Source organism: Delphinus delphis, chromosome 1 (genome assembly GCF_949987515.2).
Source record: "Delphinus delphis chromosome 1, mDelDel1.2, whole genome shotgun sequence".
Classification (NCBI taxonomy): Eukaryota; Metazoa; Chordata; class Mammalia; order Artiodactyla; family Delphinidae; genus Delphinus; species Delphinus delphis.
In genome coordinates, this window is record NC_082683.1 from 50,197,590 (window position 1) to 50,213,361 (window position 15,772).

General features: G+C 41.4%; 1 protein-coding gene across 1 annotated transcript in view; it reads left to right on the forward strand.

The window, feature by feature from the left end:
• LOC132419996 (FGGY carbohydrate kinase domain-containing protein) overlaps nt 1–15,352 on the forward strand; it is a 135,640-nt gene extending 120,288 nt beyond the window's left edge. The window contains exons 7-8 of the mRNA XM_060003970.2: nt 9,810–9,871; nt 14,971–15,352. Of these exons, the coding sequence (XP_059859953.2) occupies nt 9,810–9,871; nt 14,971–15,052 (144 nt within the window). The 3' untranslated portion in view covers nt 15,053–15,352. The remainder of the gene's footprint in view (nt 1–9,809; nt 9,872–14,970) is intronic.
• The last annotated feature ends 420 nt before the right edge of the window (nt 15,353–15,772 follow it).

Consider the following 15,772-nt stretch of genomic DNA (forward strand, 5'->3'; position numbering starts at 1 on the left):
CAACAAATACTTATAGATCACCTATTCCGGCCAGGCACAGTTCTTAGTGCAATGAATGAATCAAATAAAAACCCCTGGCCACATGGAGCTTGCATGCTAATGGAATAATAAATATGTAAAGTTTCTGGAGCATTTACTAGGTGCTGCACTATTCTAAGTGCTTTGCCTGAAATAACTCACGTGGTCCTCAAAACAGTCCTACTAGAGGCATACTGTTCTCATCCACAGTTTTAGATGAGGAAACAGGCATAAAGAAGTTAAGTCATTTGTCCATGATAATGCAGCAAGTGGTAAAGCCTGACTTCAAACTGTGGCAGTTGGTGATAGTCGGAGTGTCGTTCTGAAAAATCACTCTGACTGGTCCTCACTGTTGTAAGGGTGCCAGTTAGGATGTTGGTCAGAGATTGGGATACTTGAATTTTTAACAAAGCTGTGAGTAGACACTATTATTTCCACTTTATAGATGGGAACACTGAGGCTTAGCTCACACATCTGGTAAGTCGCAGGGCCCAGATATGAACCCAAGCCTATTTATCTCTACAACCTAACACCTTTCCACTAGCATCTCCATTTCCTGCAAAATTGGAGAGTGCCACACCCCTACCCCTCCTTTATGATCAAGAGACTAACCCAAGGTGTATTTTAGAGTGAATATTGGAGAAATAAGCATTTGAAAATTTTTATTTCCATTTTCTAGGCATTCTACAATGGAAAATAAAATATAAATATACCAACACATACTTATAACAAACACAGTGTTTTTTCTTTTACATTCTTTTACATTGAGATACAGTGTACATAAAGTGAAATTCACAGATCTTAAGTGTACAGTTTGATGAAGTTTGATAAATGTGTACGTGTACACCCGTGTAATCAACACCCTAATAAATAAGATATATGTATGTGTGTGGATGTGGGTGCGTAGGTAGGTACGTAGATTGATACCATGTATTTAAAATTATAAATGAGGTGTGAGTCTTCACGTCATGATTAGTGATGAAGACCTACCCCACTCTTTCCTTTCTCTAACTACTTCCTGCTTCTCAATTGACATTGTTGTCATGGAGGTTACACAGAATACCAGGTGCAGGTCAAACGATGACTGTGTCAAAAGGAAAACAGAACAAAACAAAACAAATAGCAGAACAACTAGCCATTTCTTAATGCTGTTGGAGGAGAATCACATTGCTATACTTTGTTTTTCTACGGAGGGATCATGTGCCTCCGCCCACACATCAACATGTGAACTTGTTGTTCCAGTAAAATGAGTCAGAGCCCCTCAAGAAGTCAGATTCATGTATTTCAGAACTATGTGTCAGCATCTCTGAAAAAAGGTACAGTGTACTGTATTGGTGTGTCTTGCACACGCACACACACTCATTCTCACCCAAGGAGATGGCGCAGCTAATAAGCAGCAGAAGTATGATTTGAATGCAAGTCCAGGGAACGCAAGCATCAGGCTTTTTGCATTGCAGAGAGGACAGGAGTGTTGGGTCTGAGTGTAGGGTTAAGCAAAGTCCTGGAGTCGGAATTCTGCCTTTACTGCATATTCGCTTTCTGACCTTGGGCAAATTCCTCCTACTCTGTTCACTTCTTGGTTGATAAAGAGGGGATAGATGATGATATCTGTGTCATGAAGTCGTTTTGAGAATTTAAAGGGTCATGTATATAAAGCAGTTCGTACAGTGCACAGCACAGAGTGAGCACCTGCAAAATGTTGGCTAAACCAGTAACCTAGCAATGGCCATGGAAGTTGGTTGCTGGGCCAATGGATGCCTTGTTTTTTGGATCATGTACTCCATCAGTTAAAAAAATTTTGAGCTTACACGCTAAATACATGCAAACTTATTTACGATAAAGCATATACATATACTGTGCTTGTAGATTATTTACACTATAAAACAGCTGAAATAAAATGTTATTTTATAGTGAGGTCATCATACTATTTTATAGTGAGGTCATCATACTAACATTATGCAGTATCTAAAGGTACACTGTTTATGGTCAGGTGAGTTTTTAATGATTTTTTAAAATGATTATTGATGATTTCTAAACGATTTTGAATATGTCTCTGTATTTATATCTCAAACAGTATTCTTTGTTTTTCTTCTTTTTAATTGACATATAGTTGCTTTATATATTGTATTAGTTTCAAGTGCACAGCATAGAGATTCAGTATTTTTACAGATTATACTCCATTAAAAGTTATTACAAGATAATGGCTGTGCTTCCCTGTGCTGTACAATACATGCTTGTTGCTTATCTATTTTATATATAGTAGTTTATTTCTCTTAATCACCTACCCCCATCTTGCCCATCCTCCCTTCCCTCTCCCCACTGGTACTCACTAGTTTGTTCTCTATATGTGTGAGTCTGTCTCTGTTTTACATATACATTCATTTGTATTATTTTTTAGATTCCACATATAAGTGATATCATAGAGTATTTGTCTTTCTCTATCTGACTTATTTCACTAAGCATAATATTCTCTAGGTCCATCTACATTGCTGCAAATGGCACAACTGCATTCTTTTTTATGGCTGAGTGATATTCCAGTGTGTGTGTGTGTATGTGTGTGTGTGTGTGTGTGTGTGTGTGTGTATAAAACATCTTCTTTATCCATTCATCTGATGATGGACAACAAACAGTATTCTTGATAATTTTGATTTTTTTTTCCCAATTCTTGTCTTATCTGACTAGATCTTTATTGTTTTTACCTTATAATATGAAGAGCTAGCACCAAATTAGTAAAAGTATCATCATTTTTTTGTTTCCTTGAATCTGAATTATCACCATTGCCTTTAAATCCATTGGTTGAATCTTTCTCAGCTGCTTGCCCATTTTGTGAGGGTTTATTTAAATAAAATTAGATAATACCTAGAAACCTACCAACCTGGCACATGTAAATGATGATATGTAGCAAAGCCCTGGAAGCTGGGGACATAGAATAGAGTGTCATGCTGTCATCCCTGGTGTTGGAGAGCTCTCACCCTTCCCTTAGGACACCTCACACATCTTACTCACTCATGACTGTCTGATGTGTGGACCAACTGATGGATCTGGTGACAATCTGCATATTAAGCTTGAATTAATTTCGTTAGACTAAAAGTCATATAAATGGCACTTCCAATATTTTCTTCTGGAATCTTAACAGATCATCTCCGGCACTCCTTGGAGCACATGTATGCCATTTTAGAAACACCGTTAGATGATCTCCCATCGCCTCTGTCATGAAAGTCGTCACCCTTTCATTCAGCAGCTCAGCAAACATTAACCAAGCAGCTGTTAAGTGCTAGGACCGTGTTAGGCATGAGACCCTCAGTAACATGGTTCCTGCCTTCAGGGAGTTGACAGTATAGGTCCCACCAGGCCAGGTCCTGGTTGTTCCTCCCTGTAGACTGTGACTCTGGACATGGCCAAGCTTGCAGTGAGTGCCCTTTGGTGCCTTGGTCTAGACTGCCTGCCAGCCTTCCCAAAGTCTTAAGGCCACTGTTCCCCTCCCACTGGGTGGGAGAGAAGGTATCAGATCGCCTGCTCCCCAAACTGCCAACATTCCTGTGTCTGCCACTCGTGGAATCCCCATCTTCTCCACGGGTGAAGAGCTCCTTTCTTTCTTGAACCTAACTTCCCTGGGTACCTCACCCAGTGTAGCCTAGAGCCCTTTGGTGGCTCCCAAGCCAGGCCTTTAACACGTGAGAACTGGGAGTTCCCTGTGCCCACACAGGCCTGGTGTCTGCCCGTGCTGCTCCCAGGGAAGTGGTGAGTAGCGTGTGCGGACTGGTATCTCGGCCTTGACACGGCAGCAAAGGGTCAAACCCCATGAATGCAGTCTTTCATGGCCTTGGTACAGGGCTCCTATTTTTTCCTGCAGAAACTCTTACACTTGCTTTCAGAAGTGACAATCAAATGTGAACTTTCATGGTTTATTTATAGCTCGGCCTTATAGAGAGAAAGAAAAGAAGTGATTAAAAGGCGATTTTACCAAATATTTTGTTTTTAAAAGCTTTCATTGTGTGGGCAAAAAGGAAAGAGAAAAGTCCCTGTCTTCGTTGTGCTGTCTAGACTCCCAAAGAGCGTAGTGTACTACAAATCCAGATTGTCCGACTCCTGCCTGCTGACAAAAAGTATGAATTTTGAGGCCAACTTCAAATAAACCCTTTGAACAGAAATATATTGTGGGGGGTGACTATATTTAGCACATGTCAGCATTTCCATAATAAATTCATATTGTTGTGCTATGGTAATTTCCAGATTTACTGCAGCCAGTGGGTTCATGAGGTTTCAGTTTTATGTTAATTATTTGGAGAAATGGGAAAACTCAGCAGTGCTATTTCTGATGACAGCACTGATTCTCTGGGCATTCTCCATATTGTGTCAAATACCCTTAGTGAGCCCTGTGTCCCAGGAGAGAGGAGAGTGAGCACAAGTCATTTTGACTGCCTGTAGAAGCATAATTTTTTTAAATATAAATTTATTTATTTTATTTATTTTATTTTTGGCTGCATCAGGGCTTCATTGCTATGCATGGGCTTTCTCTAGTTGCGGCGAGGGGGGGCTGCTCTTTGTTGCTGTGCGCGGGCTTCTCATTGCAGTGGCTTCTCTTGTTGCAGAGCACGGGCTTTAGGCGTTCAGGCTTCAGTAGTTGTGGCTCGCGGGCTCTAGAGCACAGGCTCAGTAGTTGTGGCGCACGGGCTTAGTTGCTCTGTGACACGTGGGATCTTCCCAGACCAGGGCTTGAACTCGTGTCCCCTGCATTGGCAGGCGGATTCTTAATCACTGCACCACCAGGGAAGCCCATAACTTTTTTTTAGAGTGCAGTACAGTTTTACTTTCCTTCAAATGATCAAATCCCTATATGCCGCTATATAAAGTTTAGAAGACAGAAAAAACAAGTTAACAATAGAAAAAGCTATCACCCATGCTCTTGAACCTGTTAATATTTTAATATATTTTCTTCCATTGTTTATTATACATGTGTAACACAGTTTCTGAGATAGAATTGAAAAACAACTGTTTTTTTTACTCTCACTGTCCCTTTACACTTGTGCAGTGGAGCTAGTTTCTCTCTGCCCTGATTAAAAATTCTGTTAGTTCCATTACTTTCTTAGATAGGTAGAAATTTACTTAGATAATACAAGTTTTATAGTCCCTTTAAGTCATGAGACATAACCAAATTTCAAACATTAGAATACCAAGGAATATATAATAATCACCACTTTTTTTTTTTTTTTTTTTTTTTTGCTGTACGCGGGCCTCTCACTGTTGTGACCTCTCCCGTTGCGGAGCACAGGCTCCGGACGCGCAGGCTCAGCGGCCACGGCTCAAGGGCCCAGCCGCTCTGCGGCATGTGGGATCTTCCTGGACCAGGACACGAGCCCGTGTCCCCTGCATCAGCAGGCGGACTCTCAACCACTGAGCCACCAGGGAAGCCCCACCACTTCATTTTTTATCCAAAGATAAGGCAACTCCTCACTCCTCCAGCTGGGACTGTTGCAAATGTGAGGAGTTGGCTGTGATCAGATTCTTCTTTGTTCCTCATTCACTTTCTCTCCAGTATATATTAGCTTTTTTCTTGTTCTTCTGAGGTGGTTGGAAGGTGTAAGGGAAGAGAGCTCAGGGGTGTAGGAAAGTTCTTATCTTGATCAGCGTTGTCATAAATGGACTTCATGCTAAGTTTAATAGGTGTTTACAGCTAGGCTCCATTGTAGATTTTTTTTTGGAGACTTTCCACTTCTGGAAACCTCTCACTGTATCCTGTCCTTGTCCTTCTCTATTCTAGTAGATTGCTTGCTCTTTTAATTCCTTAAAAATCCAGTAGAGGACTTCCTTGGTGGCACAGTGGTTAAGAATCTGCCTGCCAATGCAGAGGACACGGGTTCGAGCCCTGGTCCAGGAAGATCCCACCTGCCGTGGAGCAGCTAAGCCCGCGCACCGCAACTACTGAGCCTGTGCTCTAGAGACCGCGAGCCACAACTACTGAGCCCATGTGCCACAACTACTGAAGCCCGTGTGCCTAGAGCCCGTGCTCCTCAACAAGAGAAGCCACCGCAATGAGAAACCCGCACGCGCACTGCAACAAAGATTGGCCCCCATTCACCGCAACTAGAGAAAGCCCGTGAGCAGCAGCAAAGACCCAATGCAGCCAAAAATAAATAAATAAATTTATAAAAAAAAAAATCCAGTAGTTTGCCTCAAGCTTCTTTATGCAGGCTCCCTCTGCCTCATTAGGTGGCCATACTGGACAGGATCTGAGGCAACCCAGGAAGCCCTCTCACCTGTGGCCACCTCAGGCTCATGGGAAGCAGTCATGCCTTTTGGAGTCTGACACGTTCTGGCAGTGCTGGCTGATCCCAGGGCAACACTCCTTCACTGCTACACTGAAGCTGCCAGCCAGCGCTTCTGCTCCAGACAGGAGCCACACTCAACCCACCGTGTCTCACACCCTCAGGGATACACATCCAGATCCCTGTGGCGTCAGTGAGGCCATACTCTCACCTCTCCCCTAGAAGTCCTGATGCTCAGTCAACACACAGCTGTCTCCTAAAAAATCCATCTCTTTTTCTGACCTTCCACATGGATGAAAGGTTTGAGTTGATTTATGGGTCCTCAACTATGCTTTTTTTCAAATTCTTCAGGGTGGTCTGTTTCCAGCTCACTTTGGTATCTCATATCTGTCAACTTTAGATCTCAGACAAAACTTCCATTTCAGCATTCTTTCACGTGTACGGTCCTTAAGTTCATTTATCCCGTAGACTATTCGCTGAGCGCATACGATACACCAGATGCTGAGTTTGTCAGTAGAAACAATTATAACAGTTCCTGCCTTAAGAAGCAGGAGTCTAGTTGGGGCAGCTGATGTGCTAACAAAGAATTGTGGTGCCGTATCATAAATACTGTGATAGATGGAAGCACAAGTTGCTTGGGGAGCAAGTAACTCATTCTAGGTGGGAGGCAGGTAGTGGGGATGAATCAGGAAAAACCTACTGTGGAATCAACACCTGAGCTAAGTTTAATATTTAACTCTCTACTTTTCTGAGAAACAAAATAACCTCTTTTTAAACCTTTGAAATGTCTATCACTGTTATTTCTCAATAATTTATCTTAAAAATAAGCAAAGGTAACGTGAAGAAAGGAAAGAAGAATTCCCTGCTATCTGCCCTGTGTCCACACATCTGTTACAGTGGGAAGGAAAGTGACATTTATGGAGCTCCTTCTCTAATACGGGTTTCCTGGATCCCACCCATGAAGGCAGTCCTGGAATGTCGGCTCCAGTCTGAAGCCTAAGCACAACCCGAGGAGTATTCCCCTAGGGAATTTTCAAGCTTCAGAGGAGGCAGGCAGGAGGCGGCGAGGTCCTCCCTAAAAGAGGCAGAGCAGAGCACCGCTATGAAGGAAGAAGCAATCCCAAAACAAGAGAACCAGTGGCAAAGTTGGCGATGGGGATGGCTGAGACCATCTCAGCAAGACATGGGGCTTACTTTAAGGGAATCAGAACTTAATTTATGAAGGAAAATGTTATGACATATGTTGGGGTGAGCAGAGCTCTTAAAATATTCTTGTTAAGTGGAACGGTAGTGACCACACTAAGATGTTTTTGCTGTTTTGCAGAGTGGCCCCAGTCTGACCTTCGTTGGTTCTTATCCTTTCACCTTGATTCCCTTTTCAATAATTTTTCATAATTTTTCAAATCTCCTCCTGAATAAGGCTGCCATTTCTTTCTGCTGTCAGTGTGCTTGCTACTCTCAGCATCTCTGATCTCCCAAACAGCACTTTTAAATCCACTGGGGGCTAGGAAACCAGATAACTAGTTCAGAATGTCCATGGCGTCCTTGGGGAAGAGTTGGTAGGACATCCTGGCCAGACTGGAAATATGTGTAAGTGATTAGCAGATGAAAAAGTATCAAGTTTCTTAATCCTTGAATAACTATTGAAAAGAAGTTTATCTGCTTCTAGCATAGTATTTGTCACACTCTATTTTGATCACAGTAAATGTCTTTTCCATTCTGTGGTGAGCTCTTTGATGAAAGGACCCATTCATTCTTCATCTCTGTATTCCATATATATTGGATGCTGTGCTTGGCACATAGAAGGGGCTCAATACATTTTATGAATATTCTAGGTACTGAGATTAAGCAGCAAATAGACAAAGCTCCCAGACTGTGTAGCTTACATTTTGGTTAGAACAAGGAATGGAGAGGGAGAGAAGGAACACATAAACCAATAAGTACACGGATTGTCAAAAAGGAATTAGTGATAAATAATAAATATATTATTTATATAATTAAATATGTGTGTGTGTGTGTGTGTGTGTGTGTGTGTATAAATAAATAAATCATAAGTAAGGCGGTAAGGATGGGCAAGACTTGGATACGTTTTGAAGGTACCCAGGGCCTTTCACATTCTGTGTGGTAGTCAGCTCTTTACATTTCTTTCCTCCTCTGCTCGTGTGTGAGTTTCTCCAGGGCAAAGAGTATATCTTATGCAAATCTGTATCCCTAGCACAGTGTCTGTACATATTGAGTAATTAATATAGAGAGAGAGTAAGAAGTTGTACATATGTGACCTCAGAATGACTACATCCTTTACAATAAGAGTTCAATAGCTGTTCCTAAGACAGGACCTATTCTGAGGAGCTTTGTCATGCTGTTGCTTGCAATCTCCCCAGGTAAGTCTTTGGAATCCAAAGTTTGGCTTTACTCCATTCCCCCTAACTTTCCCATAAACTTAATAGCATTGGGAGACTACCCGAGGAAATTTGACCTCTCCATTCATATGAGGGAGCCAACACAATCTATGGTTGATCTTGCTGCTGTTCACTCTGACTGTGTCCACCAAGACGCTGCAACTTGCTGACTGCCCACTAACCACATTGTAAAGACAAGAAAGTCCTGAGGTCAAGTCCATTAGACTCAGCCCAGAGGTCTCACATCTATATAGGCACAGTTGAAGAGACTACTGGAAAAAAGAACTAAAAGTGAAATGAAGAGGTCTTAAACATTCTGTCTTAAAGTACAGGCGCAGAGTGGCTTCTGTTCAGTTACTGCTGTTGTGAGTTAAGCAGACAACGTGCTCAGTGGCTGATTATGTTGCCTTCTCAAGCCCTTGTGTCCAGGTAATGCAAGGGGGAAATAATTCCTTCCCACCACACCCTGCAAGCCATAATAAAAGTGCTTTGCCTTCCAGGTTGTTTATGCCCTGGAGGTCTCAATAGGCAACAATTTATTAAGCCCAGGCTGTGTGGTCCTAGATGTAACCTTTAATGTTCATTGGATTTTAATCTTATCACCAGAGAAAGTAAGTTGAAAAAAAAAAAATGGACTCACCAAATCTCTTAAGGGAAGTAAATTCTAATTAGAATGTTCTTGCTGGGACTTACCTGGTGGCTCAGTGGTTAAGAATCCACCTGCCAACGCAGGGGACACGGGTTCAAGCCCTAGTCCGGGAAGATCCCACATGCCGCAGAGCAACTAAGCCCGTGTGCCACAACTACTGAGCCTGCACTCTAGAGCCCGCAAGCCATAACTACTGAGTCGGCGTGCCACAACTAGTGAAGCCCGTGCGCCTAGAGCCCATGCTCCACAACAAAGGGAAGCCACCGCAATGAGAAGCCCGCGCATCGCAAGGAAGAGTAGCCCCCCGCTCGCCACAACTAGAGAAAGCCCACGCTCAGCAATGAAGACCCAACGCATCCAAAAATAAATAAATAAATTTACTAAAAAAAAAAAAAAGAATGTTCTTGCCTGTGACAGGCCTCACATTGGTATTAACTTTCCAACTTAGTTCTGTGTGTTCTGTTTTCCATTTGACAGGAGGCAATGGCAAGAATGAGCAAAGTTGGGAAAGTTGTGTTTCCTAGACGTGAGGATAAAAGGTAAGTTTATATGTTTTCTATGCACAGTGCTGAGGAGTGAGGACAACAGACACATGCAACTTTAGAGCCGGAATAAACCACAGGGGTCAGCAAGCCAGGCCTTTCATTTAATAGTTGATAAAACTAAGTCTCAGAGACGTAAAGTCACTTTCAGTTCCCCAAGATCACAGAGCTAGATAGGGCCAGACCTGGAGGTCAAATCCAAACTTTTGAACTCTCAAACCAATGTTTTTTTCCCTAGGTCATTAGCAGTAAATCTGGTCTCCTCTGTTCTAAAATGGGGATCTCTTATGTCTTCCACACGGTAGCATCTGTCTGTTCCTCCACCCTTTGCATCATGTGACTTTGAGGGCTACAACATGACTTTTATTTTAAATTGAAGTATAGTTAATTTACAATATCCTGTTAGTTTCAGGTATACAGCAGAGTGATTTTGTATATACATATATATATATATTTTTTATATATATAGAGAGAGAGAGAGAGGGAGAGATATTCTTCTTCAGATTCTCTTCCTTTATAGGTTATTATAAAATATTGAGTATAGTTCCCTATACTATACAGTACGTCAGCATAACTTTGATTAATGTTTTAACCCCAATTCACAAACACTAATTTATTGAGTGCCTGCTGTCTTCAAGGCATTATGCTCTTTGGCATCTAGGCAGGATTTAGAAGGGAATAAGACAATCTTATTTATGCAGTAGATCATTTCGAGCCAAAGGGATAGGTTATATGATAGAAGTATTACCAGGTGACAAAGTAACCCAAAACAGAAAAGAATTTGACCCTGTAGGAGTGAGGCAAAGCTTTTGAGAGGACGTTAAGTCTAGCTGACTTTAAATGCTTAAAAGAAATTGTCAGGCCAAAACCGTAAAGCACTTTGTCAGTAGAGGAATAACACAGGCAAAGTTATAAAGGTGACAACAGCATCGTATATTCAGGAAACTATCAACAACTCATAATTCTGAAATGCAAAGTATGAGATGGGAGATGGCAGGGAATGAAATTGGGTGTTGGGGGGAACAGAGTGGGTCCTCTCATAATGAGCTTTGAGGCCGTGCTAAGGACCTCAGACTTCATCCTACTGGTGAAATGGAGATACTGAACTTTAGGCAGTGGTGGGACCTGGTCAGATGCAGATATTAGAAAAATCCTCTTAGAGGATGCGTTAGAGGGCCTAAGGGTAGGAAAGACCAGATGAAAAGTTTTTCAACAATCCAGCTGAGAGAGGAAAAGGACCTATCTTGAGTCACTGGTAGTGAGTTTAGAGACGAAGGAACAATTGTGCAAGTGGCTTTTATCATTTTAGGAAAGTACTTGAGGTTAAGAGATAAAAGCAACTTCTACCTTATACAGTGGACAGGCAAAGGTGCTGATCCCACCAAAGCATAATCGACATTTAACGGAGTGGAAACGTCCACGGAAAGAGCCATCCGGTATCCTTTTATTTTCTTGAAGCAAGTCTCCAAATGGAGCTGGGCTCTTAATCCTCTGAATATAAACCCCTCTCTAAGTACCAGGATGAGTGGAGCAGGCCCTTACATGGGGGAGCTCAATGCAGGAACATGGAGAGAACTGAGTTCCCCATGGCAGTGGGAGCCCTGGCCTAGCAGCATCTCTCTTTTGTTGAAATTAGAAACAGATTATTCTTCTCCATCTCTTCACTGACCCTCTGAAGACTCTTGAGGGAAGTCTGTTTTTAAGTTCTTTGAGTAGATTCCACATGTTCTTTTTTTTTTTTTTTTTTTACATCTTTATTGGAGTATAATTGCTTTACAATGGTGTGTTAGTTTCTGCTTTATAACAAAGTGAATCAGTTATACATATACATATGTTCCCATATCTCTTCCCTCTTGCATCTCCCTCCCTCCCACCCTCCCTATCCCACCCCTCTAGGTGGTCACAGAGCACCGAGCTGATCTCCGTGTGCTATGCGGCTGCTTCCCACCAGCTATCTATTTTACTTTTGGTAGTGTATATATGTCCCTGCTACTCTCTCGCTTTGTCACAGCTTACGTTCTTTTGAAAAGAATCCTTGGCGGCTTGCTGTCAGCCGCTGTGAGAGAGGCGCACACGATGCTCTAGCACCATCTGCAGGCGGCCTGAAGATTTGAAAGTGGAAAGAGCCAGTTTCCTTCTGAGCTACACTCAACATCTCCTTGACTCAAATCACGTTCTTGTCTGTATAGAACACTTACTTAGGTCTGTGCCACACAGACCTAAGAATGGAAGGAAACATTTATATATCATATATCTAATAAAAGATTAATATCCGTATACAGAGAACCCCTAAAACTCAATAACCAAAAGGCCAACGACCTAAATCAAAAATGGGCAAAGGACTTGAATAGACATTTCTCCAAAAATGATATACAGATGGTCAATAAGCACATGAAAAGATGCTCAACACCACTAATCATTAGGGCAATACAAATCAAGACTACAATGAGATACCAGTTTATACCCATTAGTATGGCTACTGTCAAAAAACCAGAAAATAACAAGTGTTGACAAGGACGTGGAAAAATTAGATCCCTTGCACACTGTTGGTGGGATGTAAAATGGTGCAGCCACTGTGGAAAATAGTATGGTGGTACCTCAAAAGTGTAAGATAGAATTACCATATAACCCAGAAATTCCACTTCTGGGTATGTGCCCAGAAGAACTGAAATCATGGTCTCAAAGAGATATTTATGCACCCATGTTCATAGCAGCATTATTCACAGTAGCTAAAACATGGAAGCAACCCAAGTGTCCATTGACAGATGAATGGATAAAGAAAAAGTGGTATATGCAACAACAGAATATTATTCAACCTTAAAAAGGAAGGGAATTCTGAAATACGCTACAACACGGATGAACCTTGAGGATATTATGTTAGCGGAAAGAGCCAGTCACAAAATGACAAATATTGTATGATTCCCCTTATATGAGGTACCTGGCATAATCAAATTCATGGATACAGAAAATAGAATGTTGGTTGCCAGGGGCTAGGGAGAAGGGGAGAATGGAGAGTTATTATTTAATGGGTGGAGTTTTAGTTTTGCAAGGTGAAAAGAGTTCTATGGATGGATGGTGGTGACAGCTGCACAATAATATGAATGTACTTAATGCCACTGAACTGTACACTTAAAAATGGCTAAAATGGTAAATTTCATGTATTTTTTACCACAATTTTAAAAGTTGGAAAATAAAAAGCACAGGGAAAGAAGCACCTTGGACCTCAGCTTCCCATGTATAAAAAAGGAAAAATATAGTCTCTCCATCTTTTGACATTTCAGGATAATAGAAGGATGTAAGAACATTAGCTCACATCGTGTAAGCACTTGACAGTCCGCATAATATTTCATGTTCATGTTTAAAATTCAGTCACTCTGTGACGTAGGTACTGTTATCATCCCTCTTACAGCAGGGAAACTGAGGCTCAGACCATTTAAAGAAGTTGCCCCAAATCACCTAGGCTTCTCTGCCTGGAAAAACGATGCTTTTCCCACTGTACAAAGAATAAGGCCAATGAACAAAGTTGCTGCAAAGTTGTCAGTATTAAAATTAGAAATCGTCAAGTGTATGAGAAAGAGTACTGACCCAAGCTTCCTTCTAGAAGTTTCCCAAAGTCAGAAAATCCAACTCATATAGTGAAAAAATTGCTTGACGTTAGATTGTCAGAGAGTAGCATTTGAAGAAGAAAATTGCTGTCCCCAAAATCATTCTATGATTAATAAATTTGGAGGCTCATAGAGTGGGTTTTAGTATAATCTACATATAGTGAGATTGATGGTAATTTTGGAATGTTAATTTTTTAAGTAGTAACCATAACTAGCATTGATATTACTTGCTGTGAGTCAGGCACTGTTCTAAGTTCTTCTCAAATACTACCTCATTTAGTTCACATAACAGTTCACATTACCTCTATTGAGGTAGGTCTTGTAATTTTTCTCATTTACAAATAGGGACATTTAGGAACAAAGAGATTAAGTAAAATATCCATGGTCACACGGCTAGTAATGGGGCCAAGCTGAGATTCAAACCCAGGCCTCAGAGTCCACCTCTTAACCCTGTGTTTGGCCTCTTAAGTTACCAGAATTGTTAAGGTAGAAATGCTGGGCAGGGGTGTTCCTATTAATCTGTTTAGCTCTGCATGTTACAGGTAGAAGTCCCTGTGTGCATTCAGGGTTACTCTTACACTCTCTCTCTCCCCCAATTCCCAAGCTTGCACCAATGCTCCTTCACGAGGACTTCTTTTCAGAGAACCCCAGAACCTACCAAGACATGCTAGACAGGGTTCATCAACCCCTTACCTCACGTCAGCTCCTCCCAGCCAAGAGGAATAAGGGCCAAGCTTCCGTCTCCAAGTATAATTTGTCTTAGCTACTATTGTCCTTTTCAAGATTGTGATGCCAAGGTAGCTTCAGCTGCTCTGCCTTCTAACTCACGGCCAACACCAGTTCTAACAGGTCTTATCTGAAGACTCAGTTGGATAGTACAGGAGAAAAGGGTCCTCTGTGGGATGCCCAGAAGGCAGGGCACAGCTCCAGGAAAGGTGTTAGTCACATTCTCATGGGGTTTTACTCCCAGATAAAGGAGTCTGCAAAGGAAATGTAGGTGTGGAATGTGCAAAGGGTGATTAAAATGTTCAGTCGCATCCCTGGTCAGGCTGTGACATTAAACCAGTCGCTAAACTGGTCAGGGATGGGGGGGTTGGGTAATCATATATGAAATACTTATTGAAGCTGGGAATGTGAAAGGCCCTGTGTCAAGCCCGGCACTTCCACTGTGTTATAGTGGAGGCTTTGAAGTCGGATAGCCCTGAGTTTGAATTCCAGCTCTGCCGAGTCTTAGCAATACTATTTTAGATTTGCCTCTTTGAGCAAATCTCAGCTCTAAAACCTTTACCTCTGAAATGGAGATGTAGGTTCACCCATGGAGGTTAAAGATAGTGAGTGTGAAACATGTGACTCAGGATGCTGTCAGCATCCAAAAAATGGGAAGTGTCTGCAAAACTGTAACAGATAACACTTCTGTTCTTCTAAATGTCAGGGGAAGCAGCATAACAGTCTTGCTTGAGATCATCCAACATATTTATTTTTCTCCTGCAGATATTATGACAAGAAATATCAAGTATTCCTAAAGCTGGTTGAACACCAGAAGGAGTATGCATCCATCATGAAAGGGGACTGAACTGAGCTTGCACGGGCGGATGCCAGGTTTCATGTCATTGCATCAGGGGCCTCTGTCATTTCACCTTATACTTAAGACCCTTAGGTATCATTTCATCATTTCTGTATTTTCTTTTTAATAAAGAAAACTGAGACGTGTGCAACGAGAACTAGAGTCTTCCATTTCACAATACCACCGTTATTTACTTGGTAGTTTCCACAGGCACCATCATGGAGACAGAAACTTCACCAAGAGTCATAGGATCTCCTATGGGACTAGAACTTGAGGATCATTCAATCCAGGAGAAACTGTCCTTGGTAACTGATTCAATGTCAGCCACTAAAGACCTAACTTCAGGTAGGGCATCTAATGTTTATTCTATAGGTGGCTAAAAACTTACTAACTTTTTATTTGGAAATAATTTCAAACTTACAGAAAACCTGCAAGAATAGGAATAATACCGGGAACACCCATGTACCTAACTTTTTCCTTTGAATGGTTATCCTGTCTGCTTTCTCATTTATATGTTCTCTCTCTATATGCGTGTGTGTGTGTGTATGTGTATATATATATATATATATATATATATATATATATGTATACATATGAATACATATATACACACAAATTTTTATGAATCACTTGAGAGTAAATTTCAGTAGACTTAATATTTATATAGCACTTTTATTTAATCTATTCATATTCAAGTTTTGTCAATAATTCAATAACGTCTATTATGGC